Here is a 13709-nt window from a genome sequence, read left to right on the forward strand (position 1 = left end):
CGTTTAAGGTATTTAAAAGTATACACAATAATCACAATTATTAAATAACGACATTGTAAACTATTGTTTTCGATCAGGAAAGAGGAAGAAGGAACAGTGAAAACGTGAAGAAGATTAAAAACCAATCGGCACAGTCGTATTAAAATGACTCATGGTTTCGAGCATTTGGGATAACTGCAGCCCTGTTTCAAACTTTTATAAATATTGTGGCAAACCATGAAACAGATGACAGCCTTCTCATAGATGCGAGTCTTTGGAATATTTGCACTTGCAAGTAGTTTTCGGTTTCTAAAGTTTTAGCATGTTGTACATGTGACGAAAAGAAAAATGTATTATTGGCATTAAAAGCGAAATGCTCTTCTGAAACTTTTGTTATATAATTTGCTAATTTAAAATCACTTAGGTAATACATTACTTTCTTACAGAGAATGGTAACCACATATTGTATAACTTTTTTGTTTGAAAACACAATTATATACCTGTTCTTAATTCTAAAATAAAATATGTAAAAAAATATATACATTTCAAAAAAAAAACTCTCACTATTTTAGAGTTAGTACAAATGATCACAAATCTCAGTTCAGCTAGAAAACAAGTGGCTATTTCAGAGGGTAAGAATCATCGTGCGAAAGCTTGGATTGTTCATTCACAACAGTTCTTACAAAATTTCTTTTTTAATAGGGATATTTTTAAGTATCAAAATGTAGCAACACATATTTTTTTGCAACTAAGAGCTGAAACACCACTTTATATGGGGCCCGGAATAAGGAGCAAAATAAATACAAACGGCAGTCGATGTCAGTCAGTCAGCTGAATGTATAAATAAATGCCTATGTTTAATGAATTATCAACATTATGATTTCATTCCACAAATATTGTATTAGCTCTACAAAACAAGACCACTCGCATATTTTCTTTAAATCTTATCTCGAGTTTCGGTCTGCATTTTAGCCTTGATTTAATTTACCAGATTTTCTGCAGCAAATTGGCAATTTACTTGTTTACATTGGTCTGGAATCTAAAATGAGCTAGTTGTAAAAAATGTTTCTCTGGATGTATGTATCGTTTTATTTCACAATCACGCAGACTTCCGGTAAGAACTTAATTTTATGTACATGAATATAACAATAGAAGCACCTGTAGCTTGTTAGGACTTCAGTTGCTGGTTTGCTTGTTTTAATGAAACGAAATTCAAAAAAAAAAAGTTTTCTAAAATCTAGGTAATCTGTTCAACTGATCTGTCTGCAATACAGAGACAATAATGTAGTATAAACACGTTGAACAGTCTAAATTCTAGGTCACCTTGGTGTCATGGCTAGCAAAAAATAGATGAGTAATTCAGTTAAACAGTTTAAAATCATCAGTTTTGAACTCTAAAATGACCATTATTTACGGCTTTCGATTCTGGATAATATTTGTCCGTTTAAAGTTGCAACACTTTTCGTAAGGAAAACAATGTGAAAGAGTCGCGTAAAAGCATATATTGAGTTACTAGAATTTTTATTTTTCTCCCTAATTTTAACATACAGTGTCTAGCGAATCAAAATAAAACGAAAATAATGAAAACGGTGCATTAAAAGCAAAGTGAAACGGGCTGTTGAAAATATCAAGCCTAACAGTAGAAATAATACTGCCTGACAGGTACACTTCAACGTGTTGAAAATATAATTGTTGCAACTTATGAAAACATGTGAAAAAGTATAAAAAACTGTAGCAATATAATTATGGAAAATGAAATTTTTGACAAGAACAATTTTCAAGATTATTCTGAACAACAGTGCAGCGCACATATCCATGCGATAACTAATAAGATGGCGAGTTAAATGAGACGTGCTAAATGGAATACACTTAAAATCAGTCCAGGAAATCTTAACCTTTAATGGCACCCAGGATTTCATACTTTCTGACTTTGTAAGTTAACTTTGGGTTTCTGCGACCTTTACCTTTTAAGAGTCCAAAGACGAAATATTAAGATTTAACTTACCATTCACACTACGTTTAAATCACTAGCAGCTTGGAATTTCTTTAAAGTTATAAACATAAAACAAAATAAAAAAATTATGAACGTCAATGCCCTTCCACATATAAGAAAATCATCTCCGTATGATTAAGACAAGTAAGACGTGTGTCTGTAAGGCCTACATTTTCACGTTTATATTATGCAGTGTTTGTTGAGGCGCAGTTTGCAACTGAAACATGTGTGGAGGCCAGTCATACACAGAAAAGCTCGCGGCTGGATTGCACAGACGGATATATCTCCGAAGTCACCGTCATATCTGGAACCGGGAAATGCACACAACCAGGGGGTAAGAATCTATGCGTAAAGATAGCAAATGAAAAGATTTTATTGCAATTTTTCAGCTTTAAGCTTATCTGATTGGGGAATAAAGAGATAGACTAATTGGGCGTGCATTGTGGTGGTGTTCTGCATGAAAATTCAAACACAGCGCCATGCAAACATTCAAAACTATTATTTATAAAATCTCAGTTACGTTTATAAGAGCTGTATGGATGGTTCTGACATATTTTTAATTACAACGATTGTCGTCTTTCTTGGCACCTCATTATAAACGTTATTATGATGTACCTCCGGCAACATTTCCCACTGAAGTACAGTTGAAACCCGGGGTCTAGAATTCAAAGGAATCGAACTTTTTACTTCGAAATTTGACTATAAATGATATGTTATGCACGTATTTTCGGGTCGGGGGTTTGAAATGTCTTCGAGATAGCCGGACGTTTGAGATAAGCGAATTCTATATATCGATTTTCAACTGTAATATGTTCCTGTCAAAAATACACGCATTTGACGATATGTGTTTGTTTCTCAGGTGGATGTTTAGGTATGACACCAGCTTTGATGGTAAACAGCATGAATTGCTATTGGCACAACACCTGCTTAATAAATTGGCCACAGGACCCAATTGTCGTAACGGAACCTGATGTGACTGACCGCACATGTTTGGGAATTGAACCAGCTTTTGTGAGGATCCGCTACAACTGTTTCAAACCGACTGACCACCAGGAAGCTTATGGCTATGTTAAGCTGTCAGAAAATGGTTAATATACAATAAATAAATTATTTTATACAAAATTACAACGGAGGGAGTAATTGGTTATAGCCACTTTGAAGCAGTAAGCCAATTATCGTATGGATTTGTCAGTTGGATCTGAGGCAATATAAACTTATTTATTAATATAAACAATTAAACATATAACTATTCTAATTCTTTCATCCTCAGTCGTCTTCTCGCAGAACATTCGACGTTCTGTGATTGCTGGGTATGTAGTTTCGCCGATGCAATTGCCTTTTCTTGACGTTTATGTATCAGAAAAATTGCCTACATTAAAGTGATGTTTGTCTCCACCATTACTATCTTGCCACTGCTCAAGTACTGCGATATATGTCGAGCCAACTAAACCTAACTGTGGCGACTTTCCCTTCGTAGAGCAAATTTAAAATAATTGTTAAAAAAACGTGTAACTCAATATGTGAGATAAGAGTCAATTTTATTCTTTCTCAGTTTAACAATATCATTTTGTACTTTACAGATGTTCAACCTAAAAAACTTCTTATCGACATGTGCAGTAACCTCAAACGTGGGAAGTCAGTTTACAGGAGAACTGGAGATGCAGATATGGCTGGGATTATCAGGAGTCACAAACTATATCCTTGGAACTACTCAAATGAGCCTAGAAAATGTTCAGTGAAGATCTATTGGCCTACAGGACAAAAGCTTGTTGTAACAATTCAGAATATAGATCTGAGTGAGGACGACCAACTTATTATTGGAAATAGGGACAGGGAGCCAATTAATGTTACTTCCTCAGAAACGTTTAGTTTTTCAAATGGAAGCATTACGACCGTCGTGTTTAATGTTGGAGAGGAGTCAAACAGTGGAAAAGGCTTTATACTTTGCTTCAAATGTAAGTTTTTTTCTAAATGAGAAACGCAGAACTGTCACACAACGATAAAACAGGTTTGACACACTAGAATTTCTAAGACAGATACCTTACAGCACCAGTAAGATTTTTTTAATCATATTAACTGTAGACAGTTTTTACTTGTCATTCCATCATGCAGGGATATGATTATCCGCTTTATTTGCTCAATAAACCAACTGGTTTGGAAGCAAAAATGTTACATAAGTGAAAGTTTATCGCACAGAGACGCATATGTTCAAGAAAATGATGTAAAAATAGACAGGTCTGGCGTCATTGGCCCATCTGGCTCCTGCTTCACAGAGGTACATGTAGTGAGCATGCCACTGTATGCGTTTAAAGGCTCAAAGTAGATCAAATGGCAACATAGAATGTGACAAAAAGGGGGGGGGGGAAGCTCACTCGCTCTGATCGGGTCTATTCATGAAAGGCAAAGGAATGCTCGTGATTCCCCACCCCTTACACACACGCACGAACGCAAAGAGCAACGGCTTAGCCGAAATTGTGTTATACAGCTAAATTGAATGGACCCCTTGATCCCAAATGGACCCAGAAAATTAAAACACTGAATCGGTGGAGTCTCATTTTGTCAAGATTCATGATCATAGTTACTCTGAGGTTGATACCATTTGTATTCCTAATCTTAAACGTTTCAGCCACCTTCTTCTTCTTCTTCTTATCGTTCGCGACTACACTGTCAGACCAGTAGCTTCGATGAAACTTGTGGTTTGCCGCAGATCCTCAATGCCTCCATACCATTTCTGGTGGATTGAGGTATCTATCGGCCAAGTCGCAGCTCGCTCCTGGTCATGCCTTTTACATCTCTGAAGTATATGCTCCGCAGTCTGATCTTCTTCACCACATGGACAAGTTGGCGATGATGTCAGTCTGTATTTCTTGTACATGTGAGCATTGCGCTTGTTGTGCCCTGAGCGGAGCCTGACCATCATCACTTGTTCAGACCGATCAAGGAGATGAAAAGCATCTTCCTCCACCCTTGGTCTCGTTAGTGCCTTGAAGATGGTGACTTTCTCCTTGTAACTCACAAGTTCTGTTTGTTGTTCTGACTGAGCTCCTAGCTTAGCCAGTTTGTCTGCCTCTTCATTGCCTCTTCATTGCCTGCAAGTCCACAATGGGATGGAATCCACTGAAGTGCTACTTTGCAGGTTATACTTCATGCATTCTGGTGTCACTTGGCTTGTCTGCCTTTCCCTTTTTTCTCTTCGGGCTTCTCTTTGCCGTTCCCTGTTGATGGGGATGTTGGAAACATCTTTGTAGTAAGAGGCAAAAGTGTTTGCCGCTTGTTTACCCGTCAACAGTTCACCAGCCTCTTCCTGTTTCTTCATCGTTCAGCTGTCTCGTCAATCTCCACAGCTTTTGGCTCTAGGTTGAGCGAGGCTGTTTTGTTTCTCCAGCTCTTCCTCTGTGCTTCCCGTTTGTGCCTGAGGAATTTGGCATTGGCTTGCTGTAGAGAGAGGTTACTTTCTTGTGAGGGATTGTTTTCTGCTTCCTCCATGGCTTCTGATAACTTTGCCTGCAGATTCTCCAACTCATCACTCCAGTTGGGCTTATAGTCCTTTTTTGCTCCCCTTGGAATGGGGCTGTAAGCAGCCTTAAGTATACTGGCGTTGAAGTCTTTGACAACCCGGTTGATGTCTCTACCTTCCACTCTGATGTCTTTACAGAGCTCATCACTCAGACTTTGGTATAAGGTCCACCTGGCCTTCTTGTAGTTCCATCTGGGGATGTTAGGTGAAGTAGAGTCTATACGGTCCATAGTAAGTTGGACTGGGCGATGGTCGCTACCTCCTAGGGGATCATCTGGCTTGTTGATGAGGTTTAGCTTGTTATCATCTTGCAAGGTCTCCACTTCCTCTCCACGTTTATCCAAGTGGTCATATCCCCAGCTTTGTGAGTGACTGTTAAAGTCTCCTACAATGATGAACCTGGTTTCATCAGTTGTAACTTTGTCAAAGGACAGAGCTTTGTCACTTGGAGAGTATATGTTCACAAGTTTCAAACTGAACTCGTTCTTTCTGAGGCTCAGAACTTGGAACTCGGAGTCATCCATATGCGTGTTGGTTTGGACATCGCTGATGTTGTTCCTGACCAATGTCATGATGCCTCCTTTTCGTCTGCCAATTCTGTCACAGCGGAAACACTGGTATCCTCTGACTTTGAAGGATTTCTCTGGCTGTAGGCGAGTTTCCTGAATGCAACAGACATTGATGTCTTTCTTATGGAGGATATGCTCAAGTTCAGCTTTCTTGTTGAAGACACCCTCCGCATTCCAATGCATCAGCCTGAAAGGTTGATGCGAATTGGTTTTTCTTCTCAGTATGTTCCTCTTTCTTCTCTTCGCATGTTGTGGACTGAAGGAGGGACCCCCAGTAGCTGTGGGTGGACTCTGTCGAGGCTCAGAGCCCGGCACTGAATCCCCCTGGAGGGACCTCAGAGATTCAGCACCACATTTTTGAATACCGGATGGCTGTGTAGTCATAGCGATATTGCATGGTGCTGTGGTTCGTTAAGAGAGTGCCAATGGCCCAGCACCTCTAAATTCAACTCTCTAGGTTTCTTTCGGGGTTACCTCACCCTTAGTTCCGAGTTAAAACCCTATCCTGGGAACCCAGGAGCTATTTGTCCCGTAGCTGGGGGTCTGTTCATAGGCATCAGGGCGTGTCCACACACCGGTGGGCCTGGCATGCCACATGTCTGGTGGCAGACCTCCTCCGAGTCCCATGCAGTTCTGCCTAAGGCCGCAAGGTGCTCAGTTACCGTGTGGCGCCAACTCGGAGGCACTGTAAAAGGGCTTGTCTGCAGAGAGGCTATGTACTGGCAGGGAAGACTTACGCACTCGGCTCTTTTTTCACCAGAAGGCTAGCCAGCGGTGGAGGCTGAAAGCGGAAGGTAACAAGCACACAACATACAGCACACCACACTTGACGCATAAGCAGACCAATTGCCACACTTCAGCCACCTTCAAGGTCATACATGTATGGCGGCCTGTCATCTTTTTATTGCGGAAGAAAACCCGAAAGGCAATTCCATATTGAGCTGAGCAATAAGTGGGAAACATTTGGTTCTGAGGCTGTAGTACTTCATATCATAATGGCAAATTATCCATCCTATTCTGTTAGGGAGCATAATCATCATTATTGTTAAGGTCTATGCCACAAAAGCCTTGTTGAAACGGTTTCCTATCGTTAACGTGTGACAGGAAAGGCCGTACCGACGACAGTAACCATCAAAACAAATCAACACCCTTTACAATATTTACAAATTTATTTACATAAGATGATTATTAACAATGAATAGATATGAAAAGAAAAAAAAACTGATTATAAGAAAGAAAAAAAAAGAAAGTTCAGTATCTCTAGATACAAAAGTTCTTATAGTCAATTCTAATCTGACGTGACACAGGTCTTTAATGTAATTGTGAACTTTAAGTAGCACAAACAAAACATAGCTTCTAAATTCAAAATACAGTCCCTTTAAACCGTGAATACGTTGATTCCGTGTTGGCTCCCTATGGTGGTAGGTGATTGCATCCCTGAGCTGACTTCAGAGGATAACAAAAATCATCGTCTTTGCGGTTTACGGCACAACCATGGGACGAAAGCTCTGCGCTGGGAATATCACATCCAGGCGAGTGAAGACAAGTGAACCTCGGGCATTGTACTTCCGGGTTATGACATCACCAGGTAAAATCGTCTGGCGGAAGAAGCTCAAATATATAACATATGGTAAGCACCATAGCAAAACAAAAAGTCAGGGCATAAAACTGCTCCTTTGGGTACACCATACCTCCGTAGGCTCCCATAAATAATACGTGCTACTTATACAAAACATATGTGCTACTAAGTTCAAACGTCACATGATTAAAATACGTCACTTATTACTTCCATTATTACAAAGATTACTTACTTAAAAGACTAAAGTTAAAGTATAAAATGATATGAAAAGTATATGATGAAACATTATAGATACGGACATGATAAACTGCAGCTATTATTTACAACTACAAATTAACAAAATTCAATATAAATCAAACGTTATATGATAGTTGGCATCCATATAATATCAAATGCCATACACTAAAACGGACATTGTATGTGTATGCAATAGACTGTCACACAATTTCATATTACAATAATATATACAAACATGGCACTAGACTTGCCATATAGATTTATACATAACCATACAATGCAGTAATGGCGTTCCATAATTAACAAAAATGTTTGACATAAGTTTTTGAAACAGTGCTTTATAAATATCATGTTACAAATTTCAGTATAAATCTAACATCTTATATAAATGAAACATTTAGACTCCTCTTTCTAAATAATTTACAGAAGTCTGAAAAATTTAATAAATTATCCTGATATACCGAAACTAGCCAAAATCACATGCCGAAAAGTAAATGTTACAAAATTCTGTAGAATGAACAAAAATTTACCAAATAAAAATCGTAATGCAAAAATCATACAAAAATCTAACAAATAAATTTCTTACCTCGATCGAGCATAAATTTCTAGCAAGAAAATAATTCAGACATAGATTCGTCTATAATGTCGTAAGGTGGTGTGCGCAAGGCATATCTAGCCCAGTCTATTTAAAGGATAATGTCCCGCCAAATACTAAATTTCATGGGATTCACGGTTAAGCCGTGAGCTCCGACTATTGTCATTTTCACGGGATTCACGATATAGCCGGGAAATCTAACTACTTTGGCGCGAATTTAAATTGACAATTTGAGGCCCATTATAGTGGTTTTGGGGATAAAAACATAAATTACTGAAGTTTATAAAATATCAACTTTCTTATTACTGAACAGAATTTAATGAAATTTACATGGAAATTTAAGTTATGAAATACAGAAAAACATGAGAGGTATTTCATGCGTGAAATCTGACATTTACCTCAATAACTCAAAAATTTACAAAAAGATGATGCAATACCTGCATTTATACTGCAGATACAATAAGGCCCGTATGTCAATTTGTGACATAACGAAAGTGGCCCTTGACACCGTTGAACGTCAATTGTCTGTAGGTGACCTCAGTTTGTTTGGTATTAATTAAATTAGATCGATGCTACAGATAACATTATTTTTATAACTGATTATTACATACCCTGTAACGACAAGTCATGACATAGCACATATGTATTTCACATGCTTGCTCTTGTTTACAGTTATATCTGATGAGGATGAAGGCATCAAGAATGCATGCGAGAGGATTATGACAAATGGCATGATAACTAATGTGAAACCAGGCATGGACGACCCAGATCCTCTTTCGCAGCACCAAGATAAGATGACCACACCTACAGTCACCACACCTGCAATTATTACACCTACAGTTGCCCTTCCATCAATACCAAAACGTAATATTTTAATTGCTTCAAAATGGACAATTAAAATGGGTTGCATATTTTATACTTTTTCAGTATCTTAAAATATTTTAAACAAGTAAATTTATATTACATGTCCGGTTGTTTCTACTTATTTTAAACATTAGTAAGTGCACGTGTAACAAATTGTTACCTAACACGTGCTTTTTCGCAGTAGCCGTACTGTAGATCCTCGGTCTTTCAAATTTCTTCATTCAATAAGACAGACCATGACGTAATAAGACCATTATAAGCACATTTAGGTAGTACTAGAACCGCTCTCGCATAAAACGTTTGCGCTATGATAACTGATTTTTGCATACCAGACTGAAATTTCAGGTGATTTTACCGGTGCTGGAAAACTCCATCTTACACCCTCTCGTACTTTATATATTCTCGATATTTGTACAGTAGATTTGTGTAGCAATAATTATGTTTTACGTAAAACAAAATAAAAATCAAACCTTCATAGTTTCTTTTTGTTCCTTATAAGTTATTTCTCGATTTAGAAAAAAAAACGTCATTTTAAGGTAAAAACATTAACGTTTCACTGCAGATGATAAAACAAAACCGGAAGTATAACGCTGTTTCTGTCTTTAATTGTAACGTTAGACGTACTTACTATTAAAGTTCCCGCGCTTTGTTAATACGCTACTTTAAGAAAAAAGTGCTATAACAAAATCATTTCTTTGAATTTATTTTTGCAATTATTTATTGAATATGGCAAGCAAGAAAAAGATTCAATCACTGGTGGCAGGTGCGTATGGAAATATCTGGCTCTCGGGTAACTGTTTACGCGGTAACTCGTCAAAAACTCGTTACCGCCATAAACAGTTAGCGGAGAGCCAGATATTCCCTTCTGCACCTACCACCAGTGAACGAATCTAATAATCATAATGGGATACAGATGTTTGTTTAACAAATTTTGACATTTTAAAGGCGTGTCTAATAATAGATTTGAGATTGAGAACAGAATAGTTAGCATGTGACTGAGTGCGTTCTATCCATATTGCAATTAAAACCTGTATTTATCAGTCTGAATTAACTGCTTTGAAAGTATGATTAACAATGATTTTTACTTTGAGAAAGACCTGAGTTTTATAAATCGATCTCCTATAAATTTGATTGGTATCTCTTGTGTTTAAATTGAATGCACATTATACGAGGGGCGTTCAATATGTAATGTTACTCCGTATGTAGTTCCGTAACCGCTTGTTATTTTTAGATGCGGTTTTTTGGCACCTTATAGAGCAATTTATTGGAAACGCAATGCTATATAAATTATAAAAATTGGTAGATTCAAAGTAAAAATATAATCATTTGAGTGAGGTGTACTCGGGTATACTGGGCAATTTTATATCCAAAATATTGAGATTGTAGTATGCAATTCCTTGGTTCTATCATTCAACACAAGAACTATAGTTCAATTTTCAGTTTAAACAAATAAAACAAATCATGATCTTCACAATAATATTTGAAAACTAAAATAAAAAAGTTTATAACAGTATTAAATTGTTTGTGTATATTTTTACTCGAAAAATGATAAGTTGGGTACAATATGCTTCTGCAATTTTGTCAGGCGCGATAATCATCATTAAAAAAAATCTTGTATCGTAAATTGATACTAGTATCTTACTTCTCGATTGCGACACTAGTTATTACAACTTTGATTAATCGCTCTCAACACCCATTCTAGATGGAATCAACCTCGAGGTTAGATATTTTTAGTTGTGTTGTAAAATCAAAAATGCAATAAATAGTTTAAAACAAACGCAAACTCATCACAGATTGCTGTACCTCGTAGAAAAATGATAGAATTTTGTGATTTTATAAGTTATTATATTTTTCTAAGACTCTGGATGCCTAGGACAAACCTAAATTATAATAATGGTCTAGTATACCTGAGTACACCTCACTAAAATGATTATATTTTACTTTGAACATGTCGATTTTTATAATTTATATAACATTGTGTTTCCAATAAATTACTCTATAATGTGCCGAAAACCGCATCTAAATATAAACAGCAGTTACGGAATTACATACGGAGTAACATTACATATTGAACGCCCCTCGTATTACTTATCTTACAGGTTGTCTGAAAAAGAAGACTGAAAAGGCCAGATTAAGATGTGCTAAGAGGCGTAAGGGCAAGGGACGAAATGCCAAGAAGAAAAAACAAGGAAAACGAAATAAAAGAAAGAAAGACAAAAAGAAATCGAGGAAAAAGACGACATAATTTTGACGAAGAATTGAGGCAAATAATAAGATAGTGTCAATAAATGAAAACATATTTGACACCATTTTATATCAAAAGTAAAATGTTATATTATGTGTTGCACATTAATGACATATTAGAATAGATCTATAATATAACTATGTACATAACCAAGTTATTTAAGGTAACGTTTAAATAATGGATGGAGTTTACATTATGAGATTGAACAGTACTTGATGATACACTTGGTAAAGCAACTCACAGAAGTTGCTCTTTATAAACCGGACTCATCTGATTAGCTTTATTGGTAAAGCACAAGATTTCCAGGACTTCTATACCCTATACCGGAGAGTATAGATATGAATCTACGGTGAAGCGTGAATTCCCAACGATCAAAAGATATCTTCAGCCGAGGGTGTAAATGTTAACACTTACGAGAAGACTTTATTCACATAAAACTTTGTTCTAGTTATAGCTTTAGGACTTTCTTCACAATTTTCTGAAGACGCAAAGGAAATCAGTCAAAATTGAATACTTCTTTTATGACATTTCTTTTGTTTGTATATTCTTTAAGCGATCACTTTAAATATAAAAGACCTATTACGTCGAATTAGATTCCTATAAGAATGTATGCTTTATCACCTTTATGGTTTTTTAAACCACCCCTTAAATATATAGGTATTTAAAAAGAGGACTATTTGTTAAAGTTTCAATGAAATTTCTATGTTCATTTTGCAGTTGACAAATAATGAGATATTTCAACAATCCGAACCTCAAAGCAAGTTTTGAAACGCCGTGTAGCTGCCGAATTCATTTATTTCATATCTTGGTAGGCAAAGGGAGGTTATAAGTATTTTACAAACTTGCATTTTATTGCATTTCGGCTAAATATCAAAATCGTAAATGCAAATCTATTGCAAACATGAGACAACAGTTTTTATATTCATGAATCCTTAAATAAAGTTGTTTATTAAATTTATACTAATGCTTAAAGAACTCAATTAAAGGATAAAGAAGTAAAAAATGTTCAAAATACCTCCATGAAAAAATTCACATGTATTAAGAACTAGGTGAATACAAAGAAGTGTAAGTGATCCGTTGATCAAGTTTTGAACAAATCCATATTTTTTTACCAAAATCTGACTAATCAGTTATAAGTCTTTATTATCAATACTTGACTAAGATTTCACACAAAAACAAAAACTGTTTTGTTTTTTTTTTAATTTATGTTTTAGTCTCACTTTTAGAGGTGTGCTATTAATAAGAGACTGAATGGATTTATATAGTTATGCGCATGATTCTCTATGCATGTTATCATAGTTTAGATATACTAATTAAAGCTCAGAATCGGTTTTGCATATTACAATTTTTCTCTTTTTAAAAAAAAAAAAAATTCTATAAGATGTCTTGCACTCGAGATAAAATGTCAGACGATTGAAAATAAGATTGAGCGATTGAGAATAAGATATTAAGTGTCAAAGAAAAAGGTCTCGTGCGCTCGAGATATTTTTCCATAAAACCAATTGGTCAGATTTACCTGTATTTCATAGTTAAAACACATATAAAAGCAAACCATGTTTTAGTTGAATGTTAAATGAAGAGTGGTTGTTGACATATTGTTTTGACAAGATATGTAGAAAAAATAACCCATGATCATCGCGAAAATATTTTTAACATTCAAGTTGTCAGGATTATTTTGGTACACGTTCATCTGAATGAATTATTGTGTGTAAATATTCTGAGATCGAGCAAGCGGTTTCAGGCTGACAAAAGTTCTAAATGTCCATTTCAAACATAGAGAAATATGCTCACTTTAAATACACGTAAGGGGACGATTTTTCGGCTTTTGGTTAAAAATGACTTTTGCTTTAAAAATAGTTTTGTTCGAGTGTCATCAAAGGTACACAATTGTCATTAAAGTCACCCTCTGCAAAAATCGTTAATGTGGCTCATTTCTATACATCTATTAACTGGAAAGTGTGTACAATAACCTTAAGTTGTAGAGACAAATCTTCATAAAACTTACACAGTAAGACAGTCCCGCCAATGCAATACATGTATGGCTCTAGTGATTCTTCATGTGACCTTAGTTCTGAAATTAGGGCGGGAGATCCTTTCCTTTGACTTCTTAGGATGGCTTTAAAACTCATGT

The 13709-nt window shown here is 36.1% G+C and overlaps 1 protein-coding gene across 1 annotated transcript; it reads left to right on the top strand.

Moving 5' to 3' along the window:
- Positions 1–948: 948 nt before the first annotated feature.
- Positions 949–12915, top strand: LOC123552303 (uncharacterized). Its single transcript, XM_045341857.2, has 6 exons — positions 949–1093; positions 2166–2306; positions 2832–3059; positions 3553–3927; positions 9142–9333; positions 11433–12915. The coding sequence occupies exons 1-6, from the start codon at positions 1042–1044 to the stop codon at positions 11576–11578; spliced, it is 1134 nt and encodes a 377-aa protein (XP_045197792.2). The 5' UTR covers positions 949–1041; the 3' UTR covers positions 11579–12915.
- Positions 12916–13709: the final 794 nt, after the last annotated feature.

This window comes from Mercenaria mercenaria, chromosome 4 (genome assembly GCF_021730395.1).
Source record: "Mercenaria mercenaria strain notata chromosome 4, MADL_Memer_1, whole genome shotgun sequence".
Lineage (NCBI taxonomy): Eukaryota > Metazoa > Mollusca > Bivalvia > Venerida > Veneridae > Mercenaria > Mercenaria mercenaria.

What these genes read in the sequence shown, in the direction of transcription:
- LOC123552303 (XM_045341857.2), top strand. Translation starts at nt 1,042, where the DNA reads ATGTTTCTCTGGATGTATGTATCGTTTTATTTCACAATCACGCAGACT. An exon ending in CACAATCACGCAGACTTCCG is followed by an intron (nt 1,094 to 2,165) that starts GTAAGAACTTAA and finishes TATATTATGCAG; the next exon opens with TGTTTGTTGAGGCGCAGTTT. An exon ending in TGTTAAGCTGTCAGAAAATG is followed by an intron (nt 3,060 to 3,552) that starts GTTAATATACAA and finishes TGTACTTTACAG; the next exon opens with ATGTTCAACCTAAAAAACTT.